The sequence below is a fragment of the Apium graveolens genome, chromosome 9 (genome assembly GCF_009905375.1).
Source record: "Apium graveolens cultivar Ventura chromosome 9, ASM990537v1, whole genome shotgun sequence".
Taxonomy (NCBI): Eukaryota; Viridiplantae; Streptophyta; class Magnoliopsida; order Apiales; family Apiaceae; genus Apium; species Apium graveolens.
In genome coordinates, this window is record NC_133655.1 from 93,721,754 (window position 1) to 93,735,184 (window position 13,431).

The following is a 13,431-nucleotide window of genomic DNA, read 5'->3' on the forward strand; positions in this document are numbered from 1 at the left end:
GTGGCATAATATAAATTTAGGGATATTCGTTGTTATATTAGTGCTTCTAACATGAACCATACAATATCTATGAAACAACACACAAATATCGTAAAAGTACATTAAAAAATAGCAATATTTTTTATAAATAAAGCTACCCCAAGCCTTACACGGATAATAACCCTAGTTGCACTAATAATTGTATTGAATATTTACAGTTATTTTTACTTCCTATTCTTTTCTTCAAATATTTAAGAAAATAAAAATGAAAATTATATGTCAAATCTTTTCTCTTCTTTTCTACACCATTCATTCACTTTCTTTTCTTTTCTATATCTAAAAAAATATAGGAATATAATGTTAGTGATGAAAGTTTGTATGAAATTTCAGTTATGTGCGATAGCTCAAATTAATTTTAGCGGAACAAGTAATTGTAAATGTATCATCTTCAACGTATCACCTGATTATTTCCACATGAACTAAGAAAACTAGCGATTTGACTAATTTTCTCCATTTTTCTTCAAAAAAAATTATAAATTTTTTCCGACAAAAATGAAAATTAAAATTTAGAAAAATTCAGTATAAAATATAAAAAGTGACGAAGTCTTTGAGCCAAATATATATAAATGTCAAATTTTTTTTTGTTGATAATTGTTTCAAATCTGAATAATAGGTTACACATAGGATCGGAGTGCAATAGGCTTGTTGGTTCTCAATTAAAAGATAGAGATGGTCTCAGCACAGTAGATAGAGGATCTGCAGGAAGGAACTGGAATCCGACTGGACCGATAAATCTACGAAATATACATATTTGGATCTGTCTGATAGAGTTTGTAGATTTAATTTCCGAAGAACAATATTTCTTACATTCTCCGATGAAAACCCATGCATTCTCGTCGCTCGCAGGTGTGTTTGCTATATATCTAGCAATGATCGATCTACACCTCTCACCGTGTATAGCATTCATAACTAGGTTTCTTTGTCATCATTCATTGACATGTCATTTTTGCATTGAATCATATATACAGGGTCGCAAAGAACTATTGTTCCACACTTTTTGTAGATTTCGTTTACGTTACATTGTTTTTGCAAATTTTCTTTGGTTGGGGTTCTGAGAACGTTTAGTTTTTGAATCAAGTACGTATTATACATACTCATAAAATATACACGTTATTTGTTTTGATTGTTTTTAGCTTAATTAGTGTTAATATGCTATTTCCCTCCTTTAAATTGAGCATCTGTTTTTTTTTTGTTTGCGTTAAATAGTTCTTTGTGATTTCGGTTTTGTAGAAAATGCAGTGGACAGACAGCCGGCTGAAGGTGGCTCTCCACGGTCACCACGGTCACCGCTAGCTAAGTTGAGAAATGATTACTCTACATTTTTACAGTTTTATCTAGATAAGTGCACTCCTTTTCCGGCTCATAGGTGGCTAGGAACTTTTGTTCTCGCATTCATATATGCCGTGCGCATTTATCATCTTGGAAGCTTCTATGCTGTCACTTACGGCCTTGGGATCTATATTCTCAATCTTTTGATTGACTTTATTTCACCCATAGTTGATCCTGAACTGGAAGAACTGGACGGGGCTGAGTTACCAACAAAGGAATCTGATGACTTTAGACCTTTCATTCGTCGCCTTCCTGAGTTCAAGTTCTGGTGAGAAGTTGTGTTCTCGTGTCTATATACATTTTATTCCTATGCATTGTGTTTCTATTTCATATGTTACTTTTGCCTCACAAAATGTTAGTAAATAAAAATTAATATTCTATGATGAAGAGAAGATTTGTTATATCTTTGCGGGACGGATGGAAGAATCAATATGTTAAAATGCATGGTTCTAGGCAGAAAATAGTTTTCCTTGCCCTGTTCTTAGTTCTATATTGGATGCTAATGTTGTTACGACTATTCTCATTAATTGAACAACCCTAACTTGTTTTGAATTTATTTAGGTATTACATAATACGATTGTTGGATTTTCTCCACCTGTTAACTCCTGCTTTAGTGCTGTATGCTAACTAAAATTCTATCGACACATCTCCCTCACTGAAATGAACATATCAGTACTATAGCAGCTATCCTTGTGTTCCTTCCAGGGATAATTATCAGCTATGCAAGTCTCTCCTGGATCTAGTCCCTCAGTACACCGCAATTAATTATTAGCACATTAATAAATTTCATAATGTTATTACTAATATTCATCAACTTTGGATTTATCATTATGTCAGTTAGCTAGCAAACAGAATGAAGAAAATTAGTACTAGACGATTAGCAAGCTGACTCCCGTATGAAAAAGAGCGAAAGCATGTTACCTGCTAAGTTAAATGTGAAACATTGGTATCTAATCGGTCCTTTGCTAAGTTCAAATGTGAAACATTCGTATCTAATTTATTGAAGGACACTGGTGTGATGAAATCAATGCATCTTTTTTCTTTTCCTTGCCATGAGTAGAACTTCAGTTTGTCTGATTCCATCAGATGGACTGTAATCAGGCACCTCATTATTATTATATCTGATCTAGGTGAAGACATGAATAAATTTTGGTAACTGTACCAAGTCTTATATAGATCCTAATTTGCAATTGAATCTCTTTTGCATTTATACCATACTAACTTGGTTTATAAGTCGACATATTCATTTTCTGGGCCACGTGTGAAATTTTGATCCCTTTATTGAATATGTAACAATTATTACATTTAGCAAATGCTGCCTTAAGCACTTATATCATTGAGTGCAACGAGTTAAACTTGCTGCAAGCATGCCACAAAAGATTTCAGGATGCTGAATTATTTAACTTTGTAGTACATATGATCATTGAAATAGTGCCTTGCCCAACCACTACAGGTTGAAGAGATCTATGATTGTGAATTTAAAAATATTTTCGTTCATGTTTAGTTTCCCCTTTTTCAAAATTATGCAAGACCAAAATGTTAGAGTCCATAAAAATGTGGAATTTGCTGCATTCTCAAGATCGAGGTAGAGAAAAATGATGAATGACTAAAGAATTGATTTGATTGAAGCATAATTTTTTTGCCTTCTGCCCTCAAATTTTGTCTAGCTTCACTCATAAGAAAAGTGTTCACCTAGTGTTTGCTTGACAACGGCTGTTGCTTTATTCACGAATTTCAGGTATGGAATGACCAAGGCTTTCTGTGTAGCCTTTTTGATGACTTTCATTTCTCTGTTTGATGTCCCTGTTTTCTGGCCGATACTCTTAGGCTATTGGATTGTTCAATTTGTTCTTACATTGAAGCGCCATATTACGCACATGATTAAATACAAATATGTCCCACTCACCTTGGGAAAGCAGGTGAGAGCTTGTTTATTCTAATTTCCATTCTTAAGTGTACTTGATTTCTTGCCAATTCAACTAACTAGATAAAATTTGTTTTGGGTAGTTAGCCATTAACATTTGACAATGTATCGAGAATGACGTGTATTCCACTTGTTGAATTATGTCAGACATATACTGGGAAGAAGTCTGCTGCAGTTTCACCAAGGTGCCAAAGTTGAACCTAGTTCTGATAGGATGCGCAGCTTGTAGGATTTTTTAATCTAGTCCTGGGATTAGATTTTCAGCTGAAATATATGTTTATAATCTAATGTTTCCTCATAGAGTACCCTGCAGATTTCTTATGTTCCATTTGGGAAAAGCTATGTAAGCTGGTTAACTGATAACAGATCTGTTAGGGGGGATCTTAGTAAGAACTGCATTTTTTTTTGACAGTACTACCCAGATTTCTAACAGGATGTTTTGTTTTTATAAGTGGCTGTGTGTGTGGTCAAACAATGTAATGCTAATTGAACATCTTATCATTTTTACAAATTCTGTAATCAACAGTTTTTATGTTGTCCTGACACCTTTTCCCCCTATTAAATAATGTTGATACCCTACTTTGCGCTTGAATTTGTTAATCCACTGAATATTCTCAATCGCTTCATGCATGATTCTAGTGGCTTTTGTTGATCCACTGAATATTCTCAATTGCTTCATGCATGATTCTACACTTACCATCTATGGTCTCTTGGTCTCTCCCTTTTGAGGATTGTATAGTCTTATGATTGTCGTAGTTTTATTTTTAGTTCAAGTTAATAAGTGAACTAAATATCATGTATTCGTCCGACACTATGATTCCGAGTTGTAACTCACTGTATAGGAATGTATCAGGCATGTCCATGCTCTGTACACGCTTATTGGCTTCTAACTACTTTGACTTGTTAAAAATGCTAAATACCAGGTAGAGTCCTCCTCATCATTAAACCAGTTGAGTTGGTATAACCTTGCCCACTTCCCGAACACTAAACAATAAAAGTATTAGTTAAAACATATGATCATCATACTACATTCTGACTTTACTTATAATATGAGAGAACTTAATTAACAAATCATTTCGTAGTTTGGACAATTTTATTATCCTTGACTTTTGTAGTCGGCTTCAAATAGGACACCAGCTAAGCCGCTGTTACAGGATAGAACAAATACAGGATAGAACAGCTCTGATACCAATGTTAAGGGATTATTCCGAGCCCTTAAAGATGGCCACAACTTGCCAACATACAACAAATTAAGAACAAGAACTTACAAGAATTAAAGAGAGAGAGAGAGAGAGAGATTGAGAAAGAAGAGAGATGAGAGAACAAATGGGTAAGTTGTTATTTCATTTCATAAAATGAATCAGCTGTATCTTAACAGTATTAATACAATATGTTGATAACAGAATTTCCCGCTTAAAGTTCAGTTTGACCTTTTCAGCTAAAAAAATAAAATTGTAAAAAGAAATGAAAATCATTTCTATTTTAATCCTGTAACAGCCGCTGAGCAAAGCAAAGGCATATTCTCCTACCGTTCAACACTGCAAAATATATATAAACTGTATAAGGGCGCTTGAAAGGGTACCTATCCGTCGTATTGTAAAGCAAATGAATAAAAGAACTACTGCTTTGATTTTATTCCTCTGGGCTCTCCTCACAGTGATCACTCCAACACTTGTTCGCATGTCTGCATCAGCCAAACTCTTAAATGGTATGGATCATACTTTTTTTGATGATGTTTTCTTATCTTATATAACATATATTTTTCTAATATGGCAACAAATGATATGCTTCGCAGGTTTTCAAGCAAAAGGGATAATGAACAGATCGTTTCCCAGAAGGGCACTCATAGATACAACATGTATCGAATCACCAGCACCAACACCAGGACCGGCATCAGGTCTGATACTGACCAAGGATGGTCTATGCGGGATTTGTGCTTGCCAAGAAGCTGGGCTATGTTGGTGTTGTTTGCAATAAATTATCTTTTATTATTAATCAAGGGCCTACAACATATTGAGTTTAGCACAAGACTCCCAAGTCCTCTAACAGACTAACACTGTCTCCACTACAGATAAAGTCCCCTTGGTAGTGATCTGAATTGATCAAGTAATTAGCTGAATAATCTGCTGGAAGAAGTTAATGTGGATATATCTACTCATCTGAAATACATGAGCTCTTATGTTTGTCTAAGTACTGGTTTGGTTAGCTTAATCTGCATGTATGATGTACCCAAGCACTAGGGCAGAAAACTTACTTAAGTGGGGAACAAAATAAACAAAATTCTTATCACAAGTAGGTTACTAATTATCATTCTTACCTTTCCTACAACCGTTCTCCGCGATTTTTCATAGTCTAAGAACATTGAAAACGTTGATGCATTCAACACATTTTATTGAAACATCTCCATGGCTCGCCAAATATAAATAACAGAAATCTGTACTCTTTATTAACAAAGGAAACACTCTTTATAAACGTTGTTGCGAATGTTAATCTCGGGCCGTGCAACACACTGTTTATCAACTACTCTAAGCTCTATCTATATATATAACCAAATATTATTTATAATCTTAAAGCTATATATGTCCAATTGGAATCTGATGTAAGCTTGGTCATCTGATGTTACCCAGCTTTGTGATTGTATTATTGTTTGCATATCAGTATATAGATATGTAGTTGTAGGAACTTGTCAAACAAAGTAGATGAATGCCAGCCTCTAATAATTTTACACATTTCATAACCTAGACTAATTTAAATTCTATTTCTGCACTTCATCGCTGACTTGTCAAAACTTTTTATTTTTCACAAATTATGGGTCAGACTAATGATTTGGTTGCTTTTAATGCAGACAGAACAGTCTGAAAAAATGTTTAATGCTTGTATGGAATATGGATGTTATAGGGAATGAATCTACACTTTGTACACGCTTGTTGGCTTAGTTTAACTTGTTTAAAAATGTTTAATACCAGGTAGAGTCCTCATCATTAGCCCAGTTGGTTTAACAACTTCCCAACCACTGAACAATAATATCATTAGTTAAAAGTCATCATCATACCACAATCTCACTTTAATCATATTATCAAACATAATTAACAAATTATTTGGTTGTTTTGACAATCTACATTACCCCTTGACTTTTTTGTATTTGGCTTCTAATATTAGACCAGCTAGGCCATTAAGCTTAGGCATCTTCTCCTACCATTGACCACTGAATGTTTAGACACTCCATGAAAGCCTGAAAGTTAATACCCATATATTGTCAAGCTCGCAAATGGATGGAAGAAGTACTGTTTTGATTTTATTCTTCTGGGCTCTCCTCACAGTGATCACTCCAACACTTATTCGCATGTCTGCCTCGGCTAAACTCTTGAGTTTAAATGGTACACTATCTTTTGTTTTTTATCTTCACCAAATTGAATGACTCATTATTGCAAAGAAGACGATACATTAGTCGATTCTGTATTTCTCTATAATTGTAGATGTTTCTCATATGAAACAATTCTATATGCTTTACAGGTGCTGAAGCAAGTGGGATGAAGAACATATTGTTACCCAGAAGGGCACTCATTGCTACAAGATTTATCGAACCACCAACACCGACATCGACACCGACACCAACACCAGCGCCAGATATGATACTCGCATACCAATAAGGTGCATGCACAGTGTGTGGTTGCACAGAAGGGCCATCTTCGTGTTGTCCACAATAAATGTATCTTTTTACATTAATCAAGGCCTTCTTTTAAATTGAGGTTTAGCACAAGACCCCAATTCCTCTGAAACTGTCCGGACCCAGATCAATCCCAATTTTGTGATAAAATGTCTGTGCAGAAATGCACTAAACATGGATTTATTATATTGGCCTTATAATCTGCTGGAAGCCAATATTGTAGATATTTTCATTACTCATCTGTTAGAACTTAGAATGTATGCATTGAGTTATGGGGAAATGGTACCATATCTTTTACTTTGTATCTTCACTAAAATAAATGGCACATTATTGCGAAAAAGACGATACATTATTAGCCGATTCTCCATTTGTCTGTAATTGTACATGTTTCTCTTACCAAATTATTCAAATATGTTCGCACAAAATCCTAACTTCACAATAATATTATATTGTCAACTTTAGGCCGAGTACACACAAATTTGTTTTATACACAATTCAAAAACCTCCTAATAATGAATTTTATTGCCTTCTCCGTATACAAGATAATTATATCTCAAACATACTACCCGGGTTACATTACACAATAACATTCTTTTGAAACCAAGAACCACCAATCATGTGATCTTATATATGCGATAAATCTGTATACATCTGATACAGTGCAACTCATCTCACAAAACCCGCTACTTGTACACCATGATGACTTTGGACACAAGGGACCTTCAATTCTACGATCACAATTTAATACCCGAGAGGCGTCCCACATTGTATAACTGTGACCTGAAATTTCAAATATTTGGTTACAATACTACTTGCTAGGTCACAACAAAATCCTAACTCTATAATAGTATGGTATTGTTCGTTTTGGATAAGGTGACACAAATTTATTTTAGGTACATCTCAGAAGGCTTCATTCTTCTCGATGTGCTACCCGTGTTGACACTATCCAACAATGCTTCGCTAAAATTAAAATTCACAAATCATGTGATCTTATACTTGCGATAAATTTATCTGCATCTTGTACCGTAGCGATTAATCTCGTAGAACCCGCCGCTTGAATATCTCAAGAAATTTTTTGACACGAAGTACCCGACAACTCTCAAATAGTAAATCAATATGAAGGGCCTCCCACAATGTATAATCGCGGTCAGTTACTCCCCATCCTGCTCCAAATCTTTGACTCTGGTACAACGGTCAGAAAATGGTAATTCAAGACACATTTAGTGTGTTCTTGATGGAACTATTGGAGACTAATTGTTGGAGGTTGTTCGTTATAATGAAAAATTAAATTTTCATGTTTTGATCTAATTCATTATCTTATTGTAATTCATATTAAATTGAATTGAAGGTAATAGCTTAAAATGGGTTATGTGAGGTTACCTAATGTTGATATTGTAAAAAGAGTTTACGTGCTTTATATAGTACCATGTGGAAGAGTAGTATACATTTATTAAGGAAGGAGGGTGCGCATGGTGTTATTGTGGGTCTTGCGCGTAGACACGTGCATCACCACCTCGCCTTGCGATGACTCGATTCGACTCAGATCGGGTCGAAGGACGATTTGGGCGAATATCTCGGCATCTCCTCATATTAAATCGAAAGGTGGTTTACTAACTTATTATATTCTTTTATACAAAAATGCACTTTGTGTACCTCTAGTTTGGCCAATACACCACTTTCTGTATAAGTTTTTGAAAAGTACCACTTGAAATACTTCAGTTCATAAATAATTAAATTTCATGTACTTCCGTCAAAATCCTGTTAACACCGTGAGGGTATTTTAGTCAGCTTAAAAAGGTAACGGCTATAAGACATATAAACACATGTTTACAACCATATATAAGCATCTGAAGCTGCAGAAGAGGTGTAAAACATTATACTAAATTGAGATATTAAAAAGAAAAAATGAATATTAACATTGTTTGTCATTGTAATCGATGGGCCATTGAGACTACAGAATGGACAGAGGCAAATACAGGTAGGCATTTTTTGCGATGTGCCAGTCAGTATGGTGGTTGCAATTTTTCTAGGTGGATGGAGCCTCCCCTTCGTCAATGGTCTCGGTCTATAATAATGGGTCTATAAAGGCATGTTAATCGAATGGAGGAGGACCATATCCTTAAAATTAAGCATATGATTGAAAAGCATGAAGCATAACTTGAGTTACAAAGAAAGAGGCATGAAGAAGAGCTAAAGAAAATGAAGAAGAACTTTTACGTTATGTATTTTGTGTTTGTGATATTGGCCATAGTTTGGTTTGTTTATGTTCAAGGAGCTAGTAGGTTGGATTGTGATGCCCTCAATCTCGAGATTAGAAAATGAGGACCCACACACCATTAAACTAATATAATAACAGCAGATATAATAAACTCCGATTAAACACTAATAGGATCTAAAGAGTATTAAGTATGAGACAAGATTACAACTACCAAACAAAATTAATATATTACAACCCAAAATAATAATAAATTCAAATTTATTCGATTCCGACATGGAATCGACAGATAACCCATTGTATCTGATCCAACTTATACAGTCCTTCCAACTCATACGCTTGCTCACACACACTGCTACCTGCTCTGGCATCTGGAAACCTATGACACGGTAGGGACCGCCAGGAACGCTCTTGCGAGCGGTGCTCCTAAGTCTGGCTATCTTCTTTCTTAACTTTCATGGTTAGATCAAAGCAAAATATATGAGCAAAAAAGCTCAGCAAGTAACTATATAAACAGATCTACAATGCAGTAACAATATCAATATCAACATACGAGGCATTCTACTTAAAAATGTAGGTGGCAGATTTCTATCTCTGGCTACGAAAGGGGTTATGAAGAAATATTTGGGCTTTCAGGAATCAAAACTCAGGATAGGGTGAAAGCCGACATTTATCACAAATCATTAGCAGGACTTTAAAGTGTTTCTCAACATAAGGAAATAATTAATCAAACTTTGAAACATATCATCAACGTAAAGTGACAGGGTTCACAACATTATAACCACAACGAAGACTCGAGTTGTACCATATCATTTTATTTCATCTTTTAAAGAATAAGGAGCAACTGCTCAAAGAATGTAAACATTTTCGTCTTTATAGAGGATAAGGGAACCCTTGATTGGAATATATATCTTTTAATTATAATACATGTGATCAGCTCGTACGACCTCCATCTGGTCATTATGGTACCTACGACATTATAGCCTTATATTGGACTAGCCCTGCTAGCCTCCTATGTGACTGGACTAGTCCCACTAGCCTCTTACATCTTTATCCAATCCATCAGGAATCGTTTGAAAAACCTTTGTATTGGAAGAAGGAAAATAGTTGACTAAATTCATTTTAAAATTACCAAGAATGTGAAATCATTTAAACTCATTCAAGTCGAGAATCATTCTTACGTTCAATTTAAGATCTCAAGAAAAGTGAACGAATCTGTTAGGAATATATGTGCATTAGTTTGATGATATGTTTAAACAAAACACTTAAGTAGAAATTTAGTGTCTGTAGCCTCAACGGATAAGACCACTTTGGCTATCCGTTGATGGTGTAGCTTTACTTAGAAATAAGTCTAGTATTGTAGCATATTTCAGTCTCTGTATTTAAAATGTAATTCTTAGAAGTTGAGAGAAACTATAAGTCATGTTGACTACTAGATGATATGCAGATAGGAAGGCCAATTGTAAATATTTCATGCCTTGTAATTTTGTATAAATGAAGTGGTATCAACGGATGACTTAAAGACCTTCAACGGATGAGAAGCTAAGCTTCAACGGATGTCTCTAAAGCTTCAACGGATAACATCCTTCAACGGATGAGAGCATCAACGGATGAAAGCTTCAACGGATAACATCCTTTTTCGGATGAAGTCATCAACGGATGAAAGCTTCAACGGATGTTCTGCTAATTAGCCGTTGATAAGTGGTAGTTGTACCTACAAACAGAGGCACATGGGTTGACAGAGAAAAGTGAGATGTGGTAGCCGAATTTCAGGATCAACAGAAAAAGCAGCCGTTCTTCTTTAGTACAAAGATGCAATAGTCAACAAAGTACTTGAGTGAACAGGAAAAGAAGCAAGTGAAGAACTTATTTTACTATTGTAATTTTATATTGTTTTTCACTTGTACACTTGGTAATATATAAACCAAGAAGAAGCTAGTAATTAGTGTGAGATTTTCCAGAGCTGTTAAGAAATATCTTGAGAGAAAATTCATCTAGTTTGTACTAGGATGCAGCTGTGATCAACATTGTTGAACACAGATTTTCTAATATACCATCTCTGGTGGAACAACAAATCCACCAGAAAAGTTTTTAAAGTTTGTTGTGTTCTTTACATTTTGTGTTTGAATATATATCTGTCTGCATTAGCTCAAAGCAATTCATACACTTGTTCATCTAGAACACACTGCTTTAATAAACTTCTCAAAACCTGAAAAAGTTTTGAGATTTACATTCAACCCCCCTTCTGTAAATCTCATTGTTAGTCCTCTAGGAATAACAATTAGTATCAGAGCAGGCTCTTGACATACAAAGAGTTTAAAGATCTTGGAATCTAACAAAGATGAGTAAGAAGGATATTGGAGTAAAGATCCCAGTTCTTGACAAAGACAGTTATCACCACTGGAAGGTGAAAATGCACCTTCATCTACTCTCCCAAGATGAAGGTTATGTAAACTGCATTGAGAATGGTCCTCACATTCCCCACAAAGTAGCCACAGTTGCTACGGCCACAATTGCTGTTGGTCAATCCATTCCAAAACCTAGAGCAGAATGGACAATGGAAGACACAGAAGAAGTCCACAAGGATAAGAAGGCTATGAACATTTTGTTTAATGGTCTTGACAAGGATATGTTTGATAATGTGATAAATTGTTCAACTGCCAAAGAGGTTTGGGACACAGTTCAGTTGCTGTGTGAAGGTACAGAACAAGTAAAAGAGAACAAAATGCAGCTTCTCATTCAACAGTATGAGTACTTTCATTTTGAAGAGAATGAATCTTTAAATGACACATTTAATAGATTCCAAAAGCTGTTGAATGGACTGAAGCTGTATGGTAGAGTGTACCAGGTGAAGGATTCAAATCTTAAATTTTTGAGATCCTTACCAAAGGAATGGAAACCCATGACTGTTTCCTTAAGAAACTCTCAGGATTATAAGGACTTTACTCTTGAAAGATTATATGGAATCTTGAAGACTTATGAACTAGAGTTGGAACAGGATGAGGTATTGGAGAGGGGGAGAAAGAAAGGAGGTTCAATTGCATTGGTAGCTGAAAATGAGAAAGAATGCAGAAAAGAAACTGTGAGATCTACATCAAGCTCCAAAGATGGTGTAAGAAATCCAGAATCAGACAAGGGTAAAGAGCAAGTTGCTGAAAATGAAGACAACTCCAGTCAAGATGACTCTGATGGTATTGATGAGCATCTTGCATTTCTGTCCAGGAGATTTGCAAAGATGAAGTTCAGGAAAAACACTAGAGCCACTAAACCCTATAAGAACATGGTGGACAAATCCAAGTTCAAGTGTTTTAATTGTGGTATAAGTGGACACTTTGCAAGTGAGTGCAGAAAGCCAACCTCTGAAAAGAAGAAATTTGAACAAGTAGATTACAAAAAGAAATATTTTGATCTACTCAAACAGAAGGAAAGGGCTTTCATTACTCAAGAAAAGGACTGGGCAGCTGATGGAGATGAAGAGGATGAAGATGTGGATTATGTCAACCTTGCTCTCATGGCTGATTCTGAAGAAAACGAAGTTAGTTCATCAAGCAATCAGGTAATCACTACTGATTTAACACAGCTTACTAAAGAAGAGTGCAATGATGCTTTCAATGACATGTCTACTGAATTGTATCATTTGCGTGTGTCTCTTAAATCTCTTGCTAAAGAAAATAGTAGGATCAAAGAGAACAATCTGTTTTTAAGTAATAGAAATACTGTGTTAGAAAATAAGTTGATTGACCTAGAGAAAACCAAATTGCATTGTATATCTGTTGAAAATGAACTAGCTGAATCTGTTAAGAAAGTAGAAATACTTTCCAATCAATTAGAGAAAGAGCAAGAGGTGATTAAAGCCTGGAAAACATCTAGGGATGTAAGTGCTCAAATTGCCAAAGTCCAAGGAATTGAATCATTCTGTGAAACTGCCTGGGATAAAAATAAAAAGAAACTGGAATTAATTGATGGACTGTCAACGGATGTGGAATCAACGGATGATGAAAGTTATCCGTTGAAGGAAGAAAAGGAACATCCGTTGAAGGTTCCTCAATTAAAACAGGCAGATGTTTCTAAAAGAGAAAATCTAAAGAAACTCAACAAAAAGTTTGGTTCAACTTCAAAGAACTTTGTCAAAGAAGGAGCAAGCACATCCAAAGATGTCAGAAAGGTGAATGTAGGGCACATGACCTTAGAACAGTTAAACAATAGGCTCAAGATGGTTGAGGATAAAAAGGAATCCAAAAGGAAATCCAACAGAAA

At 35.2% G+C, this 13,431-nt stretch overlaps 1 protein-coding gene across 1 annotated transcript; it reads left to right on the forward strand.

The window, feature by feature from the left end:
- Positions 1-657: 657 nt before the first annotated feature.
- Positions 658-3,841, forward strand: LOC141687287 (protein RER1B-like). The gene is made up of 4 exons (XM_074492502.1): positions 658-885; positions 1,270-1,636; positions 3,107-3,287; positions 3,440-3,841. The coding sequence occupies exons 1-4, from the start codon at positions 855-857 to the stop codon at positions 3,488-3,490; spliced, it is 630 nt and encodes a 209-aa protein (XP_074348603.1). The 5' UTR covers positions 658-854; the 3' UTR covers positions 3,491-3,841.
- Positions 3,842-13,431: the final 9,590 nt, after the last annotated feature.

Bases quoted from the DNA above. Each gene is read 5' to 3' on its own strand.
- LOC141687287 (XM_074492502.1), top strand. From the start codon at position 855: ATGAAAACCCATGCATTCTCGTCGCTCGCAG. The intron at 886-1,269 runs GTGTGTTTGCTA...TCGGTTTTGTAG, and splicing joins TGCATTCTCGTCGCTCGCAG to AAAATGCAGTGGACAGACAG. The intron at 1,637-3,106 runs GTGAGAAGTTGT...CACGAATTTCAG, and splicing joins CTTCCTGAGTTCAAGTTCTG to GTATGGAATGACCAAGGCTT.